The sequence below is a fragment of the Balaenoptera musculus genome, chromosome 11 (genome assembly GCF_009873245.2).
Source record: "Balaenoptera musculus isolate JJ_BM4_2016_0621 chromosome 11, mBalMus1.pri.v3, whole genome shotgun sequence".
Classification (NCBI taxonomy): Eukaryota; Metazoa; Chordata; class Mammalia; order Artiodactyla; family Balaenopteridae; genus Balaenoptera; species Balaenoptera musculus.
In genome coordinates, this window is record NC_045795.1 from 28488221 (window position 1) to 28501947 (window position 13727).

The following is a 13727-nucleotide window of genomic DNA, read 5'->3' on the forward strand; positions in this document are numbered from 1 at the left end:
TTTCCCGAAGATCCTGTTAACTCTTTGGAAACCAATTCCCCACTCCCGAGCAGATGTTACCTCTTGAAGAGTTGGGTTGGGAAACCAAATACCAAGTAAAAGCCACCCCCTCTGTTTGCAATGCAAACTTTTAGCCACACCTCTTCAAGGAATGAATGGGATGAGGGAAGGTGGAAAAAAATGATAAAGTATCACCTGACCACCTAATGCAGGTGAAAAATGGATTTCTCAACGGAGTCACTGAGTTGTGTCCAAAGATGAGAATTACCAGGAGGGAAAAAAATTCCTAGGAGAAAATTTGTCTTCAAGCTGAGTTGCTCAGGTCTAAGATATTTCTGCTTAAGGTTCATGCCTGGATGCTGGTGTCAGAAAATAAAATATTTTCATTTTTATTTCTAAAATAACAACCAGAATTGTTTTACATATATAGTGGTTTAAACAGACACACACATATACATGCATACACAAATAATAATAGCTACAAGAATATTTTTTTTTTCTGTTTCACAAGCGAGGAAAGTAAGGTCCTAGGAGATAAATTATTTTACTCAAGGTCTAAAATAGAGTAAAATAACAAGCACATTGAAAAGTCTTCTTGGGACTTCCCTGGCCACCCAGTTGTTAGGACTCCACACTTTCGCTGCTGAGGGCCCGGGTTCGATCTCCGGTTGGGAAAGTAAGATCCCACAGGTCATGCAGCGTGGCCCAAAAAACTCCTCTTAGTTTTCTTCTGTTCCCTAGGAAACCTACCATGACTTAACTGTCTCCAAAGTAGATTCAGTATGTCCCCTGCCACCCCACCTCCCATGCCTCCCCCCAACCTACCCCTGAACCTAGATCCATCCCCTTGCCCCCAAAGGGCCTGGGACCCATGCAGAGAGATGGGTGGCTAAGCCAAGGAGCCACAGAGCAGGCCCTTGGGGGTGAAAGGGGACTGAGTCTTACTCTTGCCAACTTTGACCAAGAAGCCAGGCTTTTGCAGGTCATGAGTAGATCAAAGAGTCCATAGATCTACCTCCTTCAAGCCCAGTCACCAAATGTTCTCCTCAATTTTTCCTCAGCAAACCTTCTCACACTGAGAGTTTAGGTGTCACTCCTGGCAAGAAGAGAAAGTCTTCCAAAGAAGCATGACTCTCCCTCCACATTCCAGCCTGCCTTCCAGCCTCCTTCTCCAGGAGCTCAGCTCTCCAGCCAGGACACAGGATGTCCACGAGGAATGGGGCAGCATAGGCAAAATGGATGAAGCGCTGGTTAACAGTCAGAATAATAGCTGGCATGTACCGATAACTTAATTTGAACCAGGCACTAGTCTATGAGTTTTGAATGTGTTGGCTCATTGAATCCTGAGACCACCCTGGGAGGTATGTACCATTATTAGCCCCATTTTACAGATGAGGAAATGGAGGCACAGAGGCATTGAGCAATTTCTTCAAGGTCACACAGCATGAAGGCTATTCCCCCAGCTTTATTTTTCTGTGCACTTTGCCTTCTCCATGCTGCTCCCTCAAGCCTAAACTTGCAATGCCCTCTCTCCCCCTCCTCTAAGCTTGGTCTCTAGAATGACTCAGCCGCTCTGAATTTGCAACTTTACTGGGAAAACCGTGTTGCTTCTCTCCGGGTATCTATTCTATCTGTCCCATTTCTCATTGTGGAATGAGGAGTTCTTTTAAGTGAATTTTAGGCATGAACAAATAAGTGGAAGAGATTTCAGAGGAATGGAGGAGCTGTGCTGGTGACCCTGAAATCACACTGGGTAACACAAGCTCTGCTGGGTCATATTAAAGGCCCGCCCTTCATATGAACAGCAGAGGGCGCTGTGCAGCCGTGACCTCGTATTAAGAATGCTGTTCCCCTCCCTCTCCTGCTTCCCAGGATGGGAACCCCCAGTTAGGATCTACACATGGAGAAAACTGCCCAGTTTTCACACCTCTGCTGTCCTTCCATAGTTCCGGGACCTCCCTGTACACCTGTCCCGACCTTGTTCCTAAGAAGAATCTGACCTGAGGTCACTGGAACATGTGGAGTTTCCAACCACAAGGGCCCCAAATCTGGGCAAGTCCGATTCTGGCCTCCTGCCCCCTTTCTGGCTCTTGGAATTCGGCCTGCCTCCCCAGACCCCATCAGTCTAAGATTCTGTGTTCTGGTTGAAGGTCTGAAATACTGCCTGTGCTCTGTGGTTGACCCCCAGCCTGGGCCGTGACCCGGCCTTGTGCTTCCCAGACACTGTGTCCTTGAGCTGTAATTCTGCTCTCAACCGTGTGGTTGGAGCCCTGCTTTCTGCTGAAAGACCTTCCCGGTGCCGCCAGCTCTCCATTCTGGACTTGGGAGGATCACTGATCATGAATTTCCAGTCCTGTCCTCTGAGCTTGTTGCACCCCCAGCATGGTGCCAGCCGCTGCTTCTGAGACCTTCTGATTCCTCCTGGGTACAGATGTAAAAAGCGGAGGACCCCAATTACTGAGAAAATTCAACAGGGCCAGGGCCACCCGCGGAGGATAGGCTGAAAGAATGCAATCCTCATCCGTCCCCCACCTCACAGGTTCAAAAGTAGAAGTTGAAAGTTGAAGAAATAGGTGGTGAGGATTTCTTTGGAGAGAGTTGTTAGTGGGTTTCCACCTCCTTCCTCTACTTCCTCCTGATACTGGTCGAACTTTGAGCACCCCCCTGATTCTAGTAAGTGGTGTAGTCCCTGATCTTGGCTTCTACTGGTTGTCGCCAACTTTTCGTACAGCCAACCAGGTATGCCCAGCTAGCTAGAAAGAAGACTTCAGCCACGCCTCTCTTCTCTAGAATGGTTAGACAGTATCCCCAGGATGCAGGGCCTCCTCCACCCGGCTTAGTCTAGTAAGCTTCCCAAAACAGGTCAAATGAGAACCTTAATGGAAAGATCAGCTTTACTAAATCATCTGAACTACCTCTCCTTAGTGACTATTCAAGAAATGCTATAGTGATTCTCCACCATGGAAGATCCCTGTGGAGGAGGAAATGGGCAGAAGTTGGGAGGGTTAATTTTTTAAAGTTCTACTATTTCCTCCGCTTTAATGTTCTAATATAAAAATCCAAATGTGAAGGTGATTAATTAAGAATAATATGCCAGTGTTTTCTTCTCTGTTTTCACAGCACCCTATACATGCTGGTCAATGTATAGGACAGAGCCCCCCCCCCTCCCCTCCCTCTTCCTGGGACCATGAGCCAATGTCCACAGCACTACAACATCAGGTTTGTATAATCTGTAACCCAGGAGGTCCCTTAAAGGTTCTTCAAACTCAAAGCGTCTTTGATTCCATGAGATTGTTTCAACCCTTTGCTTTGCCCCATTGCTCAGTATATGGGCCATGACTCAGAAACGAAAGGAATGTAAAAGAGGATATGCCTGTTGCCAGGTGGTGTTTAAACATAAAATCTGAGACTCATCTATATCCATGCAGAAAGGCCACAAAAGCTCTCCAAGACAAAAGCATACCAAGATTGATTGCCCTGCCCACATGCCTCTGCTACCTCTCAGGCTTCTGGCTGCCACTTTGTGACTTATTCTCCCCTTCATGGCTGCCTAATATTTGTTTTCCCCTGATTTCACCTGTGTAGAAGTATGTCTCAGAGGTTGGCTGTGAGTAGACAGCTAATTTACCACAACTCCACCCATACCCCCTTAAGAATGATTCTGAACCCCAACTTCATTAGGGAGAGATGGACTTGTTGCTTTGTGATTCCAATCAATTGTCTTCCTTCTCAACAATGGGGTTCTCCTAAGTGTCAACACTCACTGGCAAGATGGAATTAAGGTGTGTGTAAACAGCAAGATGTATCCTGTATCAGAGCAGGTATGATGACAACATCCTCTCACTGAGGACAGAAAAAGAAGTATTCTTAAGATTTGGTCATGTAAACTGAGATGACGTAGGTTTTAAAGATGTGCGTATTTTCGTCTATGTGCTGGGCAATAAAGACGTTTCCATTCTCTGAAAGATATCCCCGTTTCCTTCCCACCTCCCTCCAGCATCACATAGTAGGCAATAGCGTGCTACCAGGGGGCATTGAGGGGTTTGTCACAGCTTACAAGTCAAGCTTCTCCTTGAGTTTTTAATACTCACATCTTATCCTCAACAATTCATTAATTTAGATCCATACGTTGGGCTTAACGATGCATTCTAAATGGGGAAAAAATAACAGTGACGTCGATGAGGAATGGCATTGACCAAAATGCACATAGATTTATATTTATGTCTGTGCCTGACTAGAGATAAACATGTAAAAATGAAAACATGAAGTACCCAAGTTGACACAGCTACACAGAATTAAATTATCATATTTCACTGAATCTAACATTGTAAGCAACATCTTATTTTTACATCCACTAAGGAAGAAAAGGAAAAAATAACTTGCCAATTAAATCATGACTTGTCACTGACTGTACAAAACATTTCAATTTCAGAAATGTTTAGAGGTGAATAAAAAATGTCTATCTTAGAACGGATGAACTGTGGCGCTAAAAGTCACACTCAGTACTAGCTGACCATAAATTCTGACTCTCAATGTGTCCAGAAAGCTTTTTATTTGTTTACTTTAAAAGTAGCTCTTATTGAGAAACTGTTGGTTGAATAAATGACTTCTTTCTAATTAATATAACAATGATGGCAATTTCAGTTGGTGCACGAAAAGACAGATAGCTAGGTCAAAAGTCATCTTCAAGATCTATAAATACACAAACACTTCCATTCAAGGCAGTGTGGCTCACTGAAAAAGCCCAAAGCAAGGAGAATGCTAATTCTCACCATTAGTTGGGTGGCTTTGGGCAAATCTCACAAGTACTCTGGGCCTTACTTTCCTTACCTATGGAATGACTAGGTTGGACTAAAATCTCATTTCTAACTCTTGTCGTATTTCCCGGCTTTAGCATTTTTTAGAATTTAAGGTTCTGGGTTCATGTTGTCTCATCTCAATGGTCTAAATGTATTTAGTTGAAATACAACCGGTATGGAAACTTTTCTTTCTTTCTCTCTTTTTTTTTTTTTTGGCTGCTCTGAGGGGCTTGCAGGATCTTAGTTCCCTGACCAGGGATCGAACCCAGGACCCGGGACTGAAAGCACCGAATCCTAACCACTGGACTGCCAGGGAATTCCCTGGAAACTTTTCTTGAGGTCTGTATTCCATTGACCTTAAGCTCTAGCAGGATAGTCCAAATTTGTCGAATGAAGAAATGAATGAAGGAAAGTGTGTCCTCATGATTCTGTTTGCTAACAAATCCTGAACACTAAGCTATAATATTTGTCTCATCATGACTCTGCTGAGGACGTTGATCCTCCAATATTGAGACTGAAAAGGAGAGGCTTACCTCTGCTGCCTTTGACCGCCCCTTCGGTGAAGACATCCTCATCCTCAAAGCATCTCTAATCTAAGGAAGCAATGACAGTGAAGAAATGACAACATCCCCAGGGCCCAGACCTGTGTCATGAAACTCTGAGGCCAGCAACCCTGGTAGAAGCGGCATCAACTGGTTTAGCACGGTGCTTGGAAAATAATGAGACTTGGATAAAAGTTGAGGTTTAGTTACAACTAAATTTAGGATTAAGGGCTTCCCTGGTGGCGCAGTGGTTGAGAATCTGCCTGCCAATGCAGGGGACACGGGTTCGAGCCCTGGTCTGGGAAGATCCCACATGCCACGGAGCGACTAAGCCCGTGAGCCACAACTACTGAGCCTGCGCATCTGGAGCCTGTGCTCCGCAACAAGAGAGGCCGCGATAGTGAGAGGCCCGCGCACCGCGATGAAGAGTGGACCCCGCTTGCCGCAACTGGAGAAAGCCCTCGCACAGAAACGAAGACCCAACACAGCCATAAATAAATAAATAAATAAATAATTAAAAAAAAAAATTTAGGATTAAGATTAAAATTCTGGTCATGGTTTCTATTCTTTTTCACCAGCTATGTTCAAACATAGCCTCCAGTTGACTTGATAAAGAACAGGACATGAAAGAGTATAGTTCGTTCCTTTCCCCCTCAAAGCTGATGCCTTGAACCACCCCACAAACTCAACTCTTCCGGACTGTGCTCTCTGATCAAGGCTGCTTCAACCTCCTGCTCCCGTCAACTACATGGAGATCATTTACAATGAGTGAAACAAATTCAAATTACCTTGTGATCAATAATGGTTCCAAACAGCAAGATGAAGAACCCCTGTGGCAAAATTCAACAAAGTATGAGGGACAGTTTTGCAGACTGTATCCCAGCTGTTATTTTAATACCACTCTTCTAGATTCCTTCGAAGATACTTATCAGACATTAGAAACTTTAATTTCCACTGATTCCCATAAAAATGCATTGATGAGAATTTTCTTTGAGTGTATCTCAAAGAGAGAGGACCACCTTCATGTTTGTGCATGAGAGTTATTGATATTTACTGAATGGCTTCAGATGTAGGATAGAGTTTGCAACCTTATTAAATCTCTTTACTTTCTTCCCAAATATTAAGATAGCTGTTCTTACTCATGATGACAGTAACATGTGACATAAAATCTTGTCATTCAAAGTCACAATCAGGGAAGGTGTCTTGAGAAAAAGAAACGTATTCTAGTCTACTTTCAGTGGAAGAAATAGGCAGCTAGAGCCTCTGAGGTGGTGGAAGAAGTTTCTGCATGAAAGAAAAAGAAGGGTACAGAGACCTGTGAGGCCAGGGTCTCTTCAAGTTTAAATTATCTGGTCACCTATAAAGTCACAATAATTGACAGTCAACCCTTTTATGTGGTGGGAGTTGAGGTCCAAGAAAAATCTGGATCCTGCCATGAGAGTGAAGGGAAGCTTGGTTTCTAAGGATGGTTTCATGAAGAAGAAACACTGATCAGAAGACTGAAATTTTTAAATGTGAGTCACAGGAAAAGCTTGCTTAGAAAAATGGAGTGTGTGTAACTAAAGGGGGTTTAGAATTTTTCTTTCCATCAAGAAAATAGAGAAATGATCTGAAAAAGAAATGCAGAACAAAATTTCCTGGGGTTTAATTAAGTTGCAAAGTAAAAATAGGATGGGATCATTAGTAACCAGAGTAACTTCAAGAGTTGGGGAGATATATGTGAGTCCAAGAGCTTTTGATTTCCTGCCCCCCGCCCCAAGAAATCCTTAAGTAAAAGGTTTCTCTTTAAAGCAATGCAAAGGAAAAAGTGAAATAAATATTCTCCATAGTTACTAAAGAATTATGAGTAAGATATATAATTGAACTGAGTTGGCATTTCTTTAAAGTTGGCTTTGTTATTTTGTATCAGGTTTTGAAATAGAGTAACAGGGACATGGAATACTTTGTGGCTTTATTTAAACAGTTATATTTATTTTATTTAAAGCACTGGTCAAAATTTTTTTTTGAAAATATTTTTCTGCAAAGAAGCAGATAATAAATATTTTAGGCTTTACAAGCTCTACAGCCTCTGTAGCAACTAACTCATCTTTGCCATTGTGACACAAAAGCAGCCGTAGGCAAAATGTAAACCAATGAGTAAGGCTGTATTTCAGTAAAACTATTTACAAAAACAGGCAGCAGGCCATAGTTTGCCAGCCCCTGATTTAAAACATTTTAAAAATATGAATTTGTCAAATTTTCTATTACTCATGGATATGGAAAGCAGCCTAATGACAGCTTCCTGAAAATGGCTTAGTAGCCAAGATGAAGTGAAACAACTTTTAGATGGATAATCTTGTCAAACCAAGCATGTTAAGCAAGAAAAGAAAATAGAGATCATTTTAGGTCCATCCTTATCTTATAGAGGAGAGTCTGAGGACCAGAGAAAGTGACATTCCTGGGATCAACTAACATGTGTCAAGATCCATTTCTGTGAATAACAACCTACATTTATTTCACAGAGAACAGCAAGGAAGAGGTATGAGAACCCCTGACTGGTTAACACCCAAAGTGAGTGGCAAGGGGCATCCCTTCAGACTGTGAAAAATGACTGTTATTTTATGGAGCACCCAAACTACTTGAGAAAAGATAAAAATTGTGCTTGTTTTGAGGCATAACATATTAAGTATAGCCTCACACATCCCTGACCAAAGACTGGTCCTCCATAAGTGAAGGTCAACTTCTTTTGACGTTGAAACTTCAGGAGGGATACAGGTAAACCAGTGAGGAGAGAAGAAAGGAGATTCCTACCCAACCAGCCTGATCATCTAAATCCAACTGGACAATCAATAGAGTGAGAGATGCCACAGATAAATGTCTCTAAGATATAGAAGGAAATGGAAGGAATATGTGGTGTTCTATATTTTTAAACCATAGCCATGTTTTATTGTAAAGCCAGAATAACAAATTGTAAGATAATAATAATGTTTTATAAATAAAATATTAATTAATAATATTAATTAATAAAATAAGTCTCCCTTCTGGAACTTACCTGGAAAGCATTGAGCAGGGCAAAGATTATATGAAATATCAAGGAGGTGCCTTCTATGAGGGTAGCTATTCCAAAACCCCAGGTCAGTCCCAGCAATGGGGTGAGGGTGGCGACATTTTTGCTGATCCTTATAATAATGGCCACATCCTGAGACCTGGAACTGCCAATAGAGGGCCTCTGAGTGTTGACAGCAACAACCAAAACCACAACAAGATTCACAGCCACAATAAGCAAGGCTGGGATGGCAAATGCTAAAAGGGCTTTGGTATTGTCCCAGTTAAGCCAACAGGCACCATGTCTCATGTAGCCTTTCCCTGGCACTGTGATAGCAACTGTGGTGACAGCAATGACCAACGGGCACCCATAGCCAATGGCAAAGCCAATGGCCATCATGCAGGACTTCATCATCCTCCGGAAAACGACCAATAGTCCATAGACGATGAGCAGTGCTTGGAAGAGCATCCAGAAAAACAGAGAGAGGTAGAAAAAGTGGCTAAAAAATGTCACCACAACACACCAGTTGTAGTTCTGGGCCTTTTTGTTAAAGTTAGAGCCTAGGATGAACCACACATTGGCGGTCAGGAGCGACACAGCTATGTTCACAATGCATACATGTCGCATGTATGATATCTCCGTCACAACCACTCGGGACCAAACTGTGGCTTCAATGATCAGGCAAACAATCAAGCTAAGGATGGAGACGCTGAGCCCAATGCAGGTGATATAGTCCAGGACCTTGTTGTCTACAGACATGGGGGACATGAGAATGGAAAAAGACATCAACACATTGGTGTAGTTACACCAGCATTTCACTTTGCTGGCGGTATCCAATGTTGTTTCACAGACATTCTCATCCCACCTCCTTTTCCTGGAGTGCCAGCCAACACACTGGGCCCTGGTATTCCGGGATTTATTGATCTTCTCAAAGGTGAATAAGATTTGCTTCAATCTTTCTGGTAAAATCACCGAAACGACCAGCCCATTTACCTGCCTGGGAAGACTGGCATTTTGCAAGTGGGCTTCTTTCAGAACAGCCCCCAAGGTGGGAAAAGCTATGCCGATGGCTTCGGATGCATTTGGTGGCAGCTTCCACAGCTCTTGCCTGGGAACTTCTATCATTCCTAGGATACCCTCCGTTGTATTGCTCACGTTCATGGAGAAGCTGAAACTTCTCTCTGAGGTATTGTGGTTGATGTGAAGCCCTTTCGTCTGAATGAAGAGTTCATCCGTAATGTGCTCCAGTTCGTTCTGGATGCGGAATCGCCTCGCAAACCAATTCACTGACTGCAACAAATCCGAGCCAGCATTTTTGTCAGGAATGAAAGCCCAATTTGGAATGACTGCTTTGTCGAGGATGTGGTTGGCCACTTTGAAGTAGCTCTGCAGTGGAGAAAAGTGGGTATTATACTGGGGATTCACACAGTGTTGTACAAAGTTGATTTCTAAAACCTGAAATATCTAAAGATCAAATGATTTGAAATTATTTGACATATTTCTCTTCAAATGCACTGTTTATTAGAATCTCATACTAGTAGGCCTGCAGAGAGGGGAGCAATGTAAAAGAATGTTAAAAATAAAACAAAATAAAATAAGGTAAAATGAAATGAAATAAAATAACATAAAATGAAATAAGATAAAATGAAATGAAATAAAATAAGATGAAATGAAATAAAATGAAATGAAATAAAATAAGATTAAATAAAATAAAATAAAACGAATCACAGATCAGAGTTACCTGCTTTATGATATGCCCAGGGCAGCATTTCCACACTGCAGCTTGTATAACCCAAGTTTCCCATGAGATATTAATGACTGTTTGAGAAGGAGATTGGAAGTAGATTCTATGGCAATCCAAGTTTGAGAAGTACAGCATACCATATCCTTATACCCCTCACTCTTATAAAGAGTGCCAAGGTTCATTAACACATGAAAAGCTCTAAAAAGTCCTGCCATAAGGAGACCTACTTGGCTTTGTTTAACCCAGAGTTCCTATATCTGCTGTGCTACAGATCTCTCTTTTAAAAATGGAAGCTCTGCTAAGATTTCTCAGGACAATTACATTCTACAAGAATAAAATTTGGGAAACACTAGAGTAGGAGCAGTCTTCCCCACAGCCATCACTATGTGATAGTTTCTTGAAAATAGTCAGTCTGTACAAAAACATGTATAAAAAATGTTCTAACTTCTTGAAAATTTCCATTAACTGGGATAAATCAATATGCAAAACTGAACTGAACTGATTGCTGTGGTTATCGTAGTTTTTACCCTGAAAATACATTTGAAACTATTAAAATGCAAGATTTTGGAAAAAAAAATATTGTCAGTTTTTAAAATGAAATTAACAAAGAATACCTTCATTTTCTCTTGGGTAACATTATCAGACAAGTGTGTAGAAATATTTTTTAGTAACTTCACTATAAATGCAATATTTCCAGATGTGGCTTCTGATGATTTCACAACATCAATTATGCAGGCATAATCAAGTGGGCAGTTCATTTGGATGACTTGAGCTACACTCTCAATTGGCTCTGGGGCTTGGTAGTCAACAATGTGCAGAGGTATAAATGGTGCTGCCACAGAAAAGCGTGATGTGTTATTTAAGTCCTGTTTAAAAAAAAAAAAAAGTTTCATTCAAAAATGATTAAGTACCTAACGTGTCAGACTAAAGGAGTTAAAGGCACAAATAATCCACATGGGAAAAACAGAGAAGTAAGTGGTCCTGAAAAGTGGTTTAGATGCTGAAAAGTATGGGGAAGGTAAGTGGACTCACAAATGGACATGAGATTCCATCAGAATTCCCACAGGGATCAGGATGCCGACCTTTCTTATTGGAATCTGCTTTCAGGACAGTGATTTTAACTCAAATATTATAACAAGACAGTTTTCTCCAGAGATATGGAGAAATTCTAGAAACAAAATTTGTCTAATTATTTTAATTTTTTTTTTCAAGAGGAGCCACATGGAACTTCAGAGGGGAGTGGTTTTTGGAGATTGGCAGTTAAACACAGAATGCTAAGGCATTGTAATTTTTTAAAGTTTAGAGTTCACTAAATAGAAGAGGTTATTTGCTCATTTCCTCATACTTTTTACCTAGAATTTCCCAGAATATGACTTAGGATAGGCCAAAGCAATAGCTTACTTCATTTAACTCACTTTTGAATGCCACTGTCGTTGCAGGGACATCTATGTGATTACCTATGCTAAGTGACACTGCATTGATACTCCCTTTATAGAAACACTGTTGACATTTTAGGAGATGCAGAGATCAATGTGCTTCTACAGGGTTGGAGTGGGGGGGGGGCAGAAGGAAACAGTCACTAAGTGAAAGGATATAAGATAAAATATTTTAATTGAGAATTGTTGTATTCATTGGATTTCCATTCCTTCTGGGACACACATCTCTCTCTTCTTTTGGTCAAGTGATTGAAAGTATTTGAAAAAGATATCAAACTTATTTTGATTCTAGACACATTTAGTTGCTTAATTGATTAGCATAAGAGGTATGCAAATCCATCTTTATAGCTAAAATTTTAATCTCTAAGTGTTTATCATTGTATAGATAAATTTCAGATCTTTTTTTGAGAAAAGATTTTGAGAGGGAGAAATAGAGTAGGGAGGGAGAGGAGAGAGTAGCTGAGAGTTTGGGTGAGGAAGGAATAGACAAACTTGAATCTGCTCTGTAGAATTTCTCAAGTCCAGATCTGAGACTTATTGTCATGCTGAACAGAAAACATTAAAAACGCCTCTACCCCCTCCTGGGGGATTGGCTCCTGTAGAATATGCAAATAAGATGCAAATATGCAAATGCATCACCATAAAGAGTGTTTCCACAGAAAGGCTTGTACATGTTTCAGTTGATTTTTGCCACTTGTTTCCATTACAGATAAATCCTATTTCTCCACGAAAGTGCTGAACACAAGGCTGGCTGCAGTTGGAAGAAGTGGTGCAAGGTCCATGGCATTTTTCTTAAAAGGAGAAGAGAGAGAGAGAATCCTAATTAGCATTTCCGCACTCTGACTGGGGCATCTAACTCATTCTGGGGCCTTGGGGATTGCTTCCCAGAGGAGGTGACATTGACCTGGGTTCTTAGCAACAAGACGTGACAGTCAGGTTGTGAAGCTGACGTCTAGGCAGAGTGAAGAGCATGTGGAAAGGAGGGATCGCAGGTCATTCATAAAGGCTGATTCAGAGTGTCTGAAGGGAGAGTGGCAAGAGATGAGGGTGGGGAGGAAAACATGTCAAGTAGTGAAGGATCTTGGATCCTGTGCTAATATGGGGGCTACCAGAAAACATGATTGGATTTGTGTTTGAAAGATAATTAACCATAGCATGGAGCAGGAGTCAGTAAACTTTTCTGTAAAGGACCAGGTAAATAGAGTTGCCAGATAAAATACAGGTTAAGTGCCAGTTAAATATTAATTTTATTTTCAGATACAGCCAATTCCCATGATTTGCAGCAGTTAAATTCTATAGTCACTGCCACAAACACTGAATTAGCAAAAACATAACCATCGCTCCTAGGAGAAATACAAGGTTAGGTTCTTGCAAGCTTCTGCTCACAACATTTTCATCAACCAATCAATATATCAATATATAAGCTTGTTTTGTGTTTCCATTTAACATATGTTGTTGATTCACTGACACTGAATTCACTACCAATAGCACCGTAGCCCATGACAGCATATGAGCAAAGCTTATCTAACATATGTATTCTCTCCACAAGGCACATCATAACCTTCTTAGGAACGTTAAACAGCACTTCAGAACTATATCTGGGGACCATTTTAAGCAGTGAAATCACCAACAAAAAACACAAAAAGCAAAACATGTGGCACTACATAGGCCACAAAAAGAACACTTGTTTATAGTAGGAGAGCTGAAACAAGAAGGCCAAGGGCCACCTCGTTCAGCTGTGAACAAGCACCTCGGCCAACTCAGTTTTTCTGCTATTCTGTGCATGTCTGTGAATGATTCAGAAAGCAGTGTGAGTATTGATTTGGGGGTTGCAAATAAATTTCTATGAGTAGGAGAAGTTGTAGATACAGAATCCATAAATAAAGAAGACTGACTAAAAATGTTCAGTAAAACAATGGATAATTTTTTCGTATACGTATGATCCATGAAAGATTATTCGTGGTTTACCTGAAATTTAAATTTCACTGCACTTCCTATGTTTTTATTTGCTAAATATGTCAAGGCTAGCCAGAGAGTAAATATTTTCAGCTTTGTGGGCCATATGGTCTGTCATAACTACTCAGCTCTGCTTTTGTAGCATGAAAGCACTCAAAGACAATACGTAAATAATTGGGCATGGCTGTGTTTCAATAAAACTTTATTTATAAAAACTGGTGGTGG

At 41.1% G+C, this 13727-nt stretch overlaps 1 protein-coding gene across 23 annotated transcripts in view; it reads right to left on the reverse strand.

The window, feature by feature from the left end:
* The window catches only part of LOC118904406 (adhesion G protein-coupled receptor F4-like), a 31926-nt gene that overhangs the window by 7689 nt on the left and 10510 nt on the right, over positions 1–13727 (reverse strand). For 12 of the 23 annotated variants that reach the window (XM_036870487.1, XM_036870469.1, XM_036870467.1 and 9 more), the window contains 6 exons: positions 12186–12337; positions 10725–10976; positions 8373–9752; positions 6130–6171; positions 5333–5392; positions 422–2421 (listed from right to left, as the gene is read on the reverse strand). In XM_036870487.1, coding sequence (XP_036726382.1) covers positions 2338–2421; positions 5333–5392; positions 6130–6171; positions 8373–9752; positions 10725–10976; positions 12186–12188 — 1821 coding nt within the window. In that variant the 5' untranslated portion in view covers positions 12189–12337 and the 3' untranslated portion in view covers positions 422–2337. Of the gene's footprint in view, positions 1–421; positions 2422–4091; positions 4149–5332; positions 5393–6129; positions 6172–8372; positions 9753–10724; positions 10977–12185; positions 12338–13727 lie in introns of those variants that run through there. The other 11 variants (XM_036870490.1, XM_036870489.1, XM_036870482.1 and 8 more) reach the window with 8 other exon arrangements.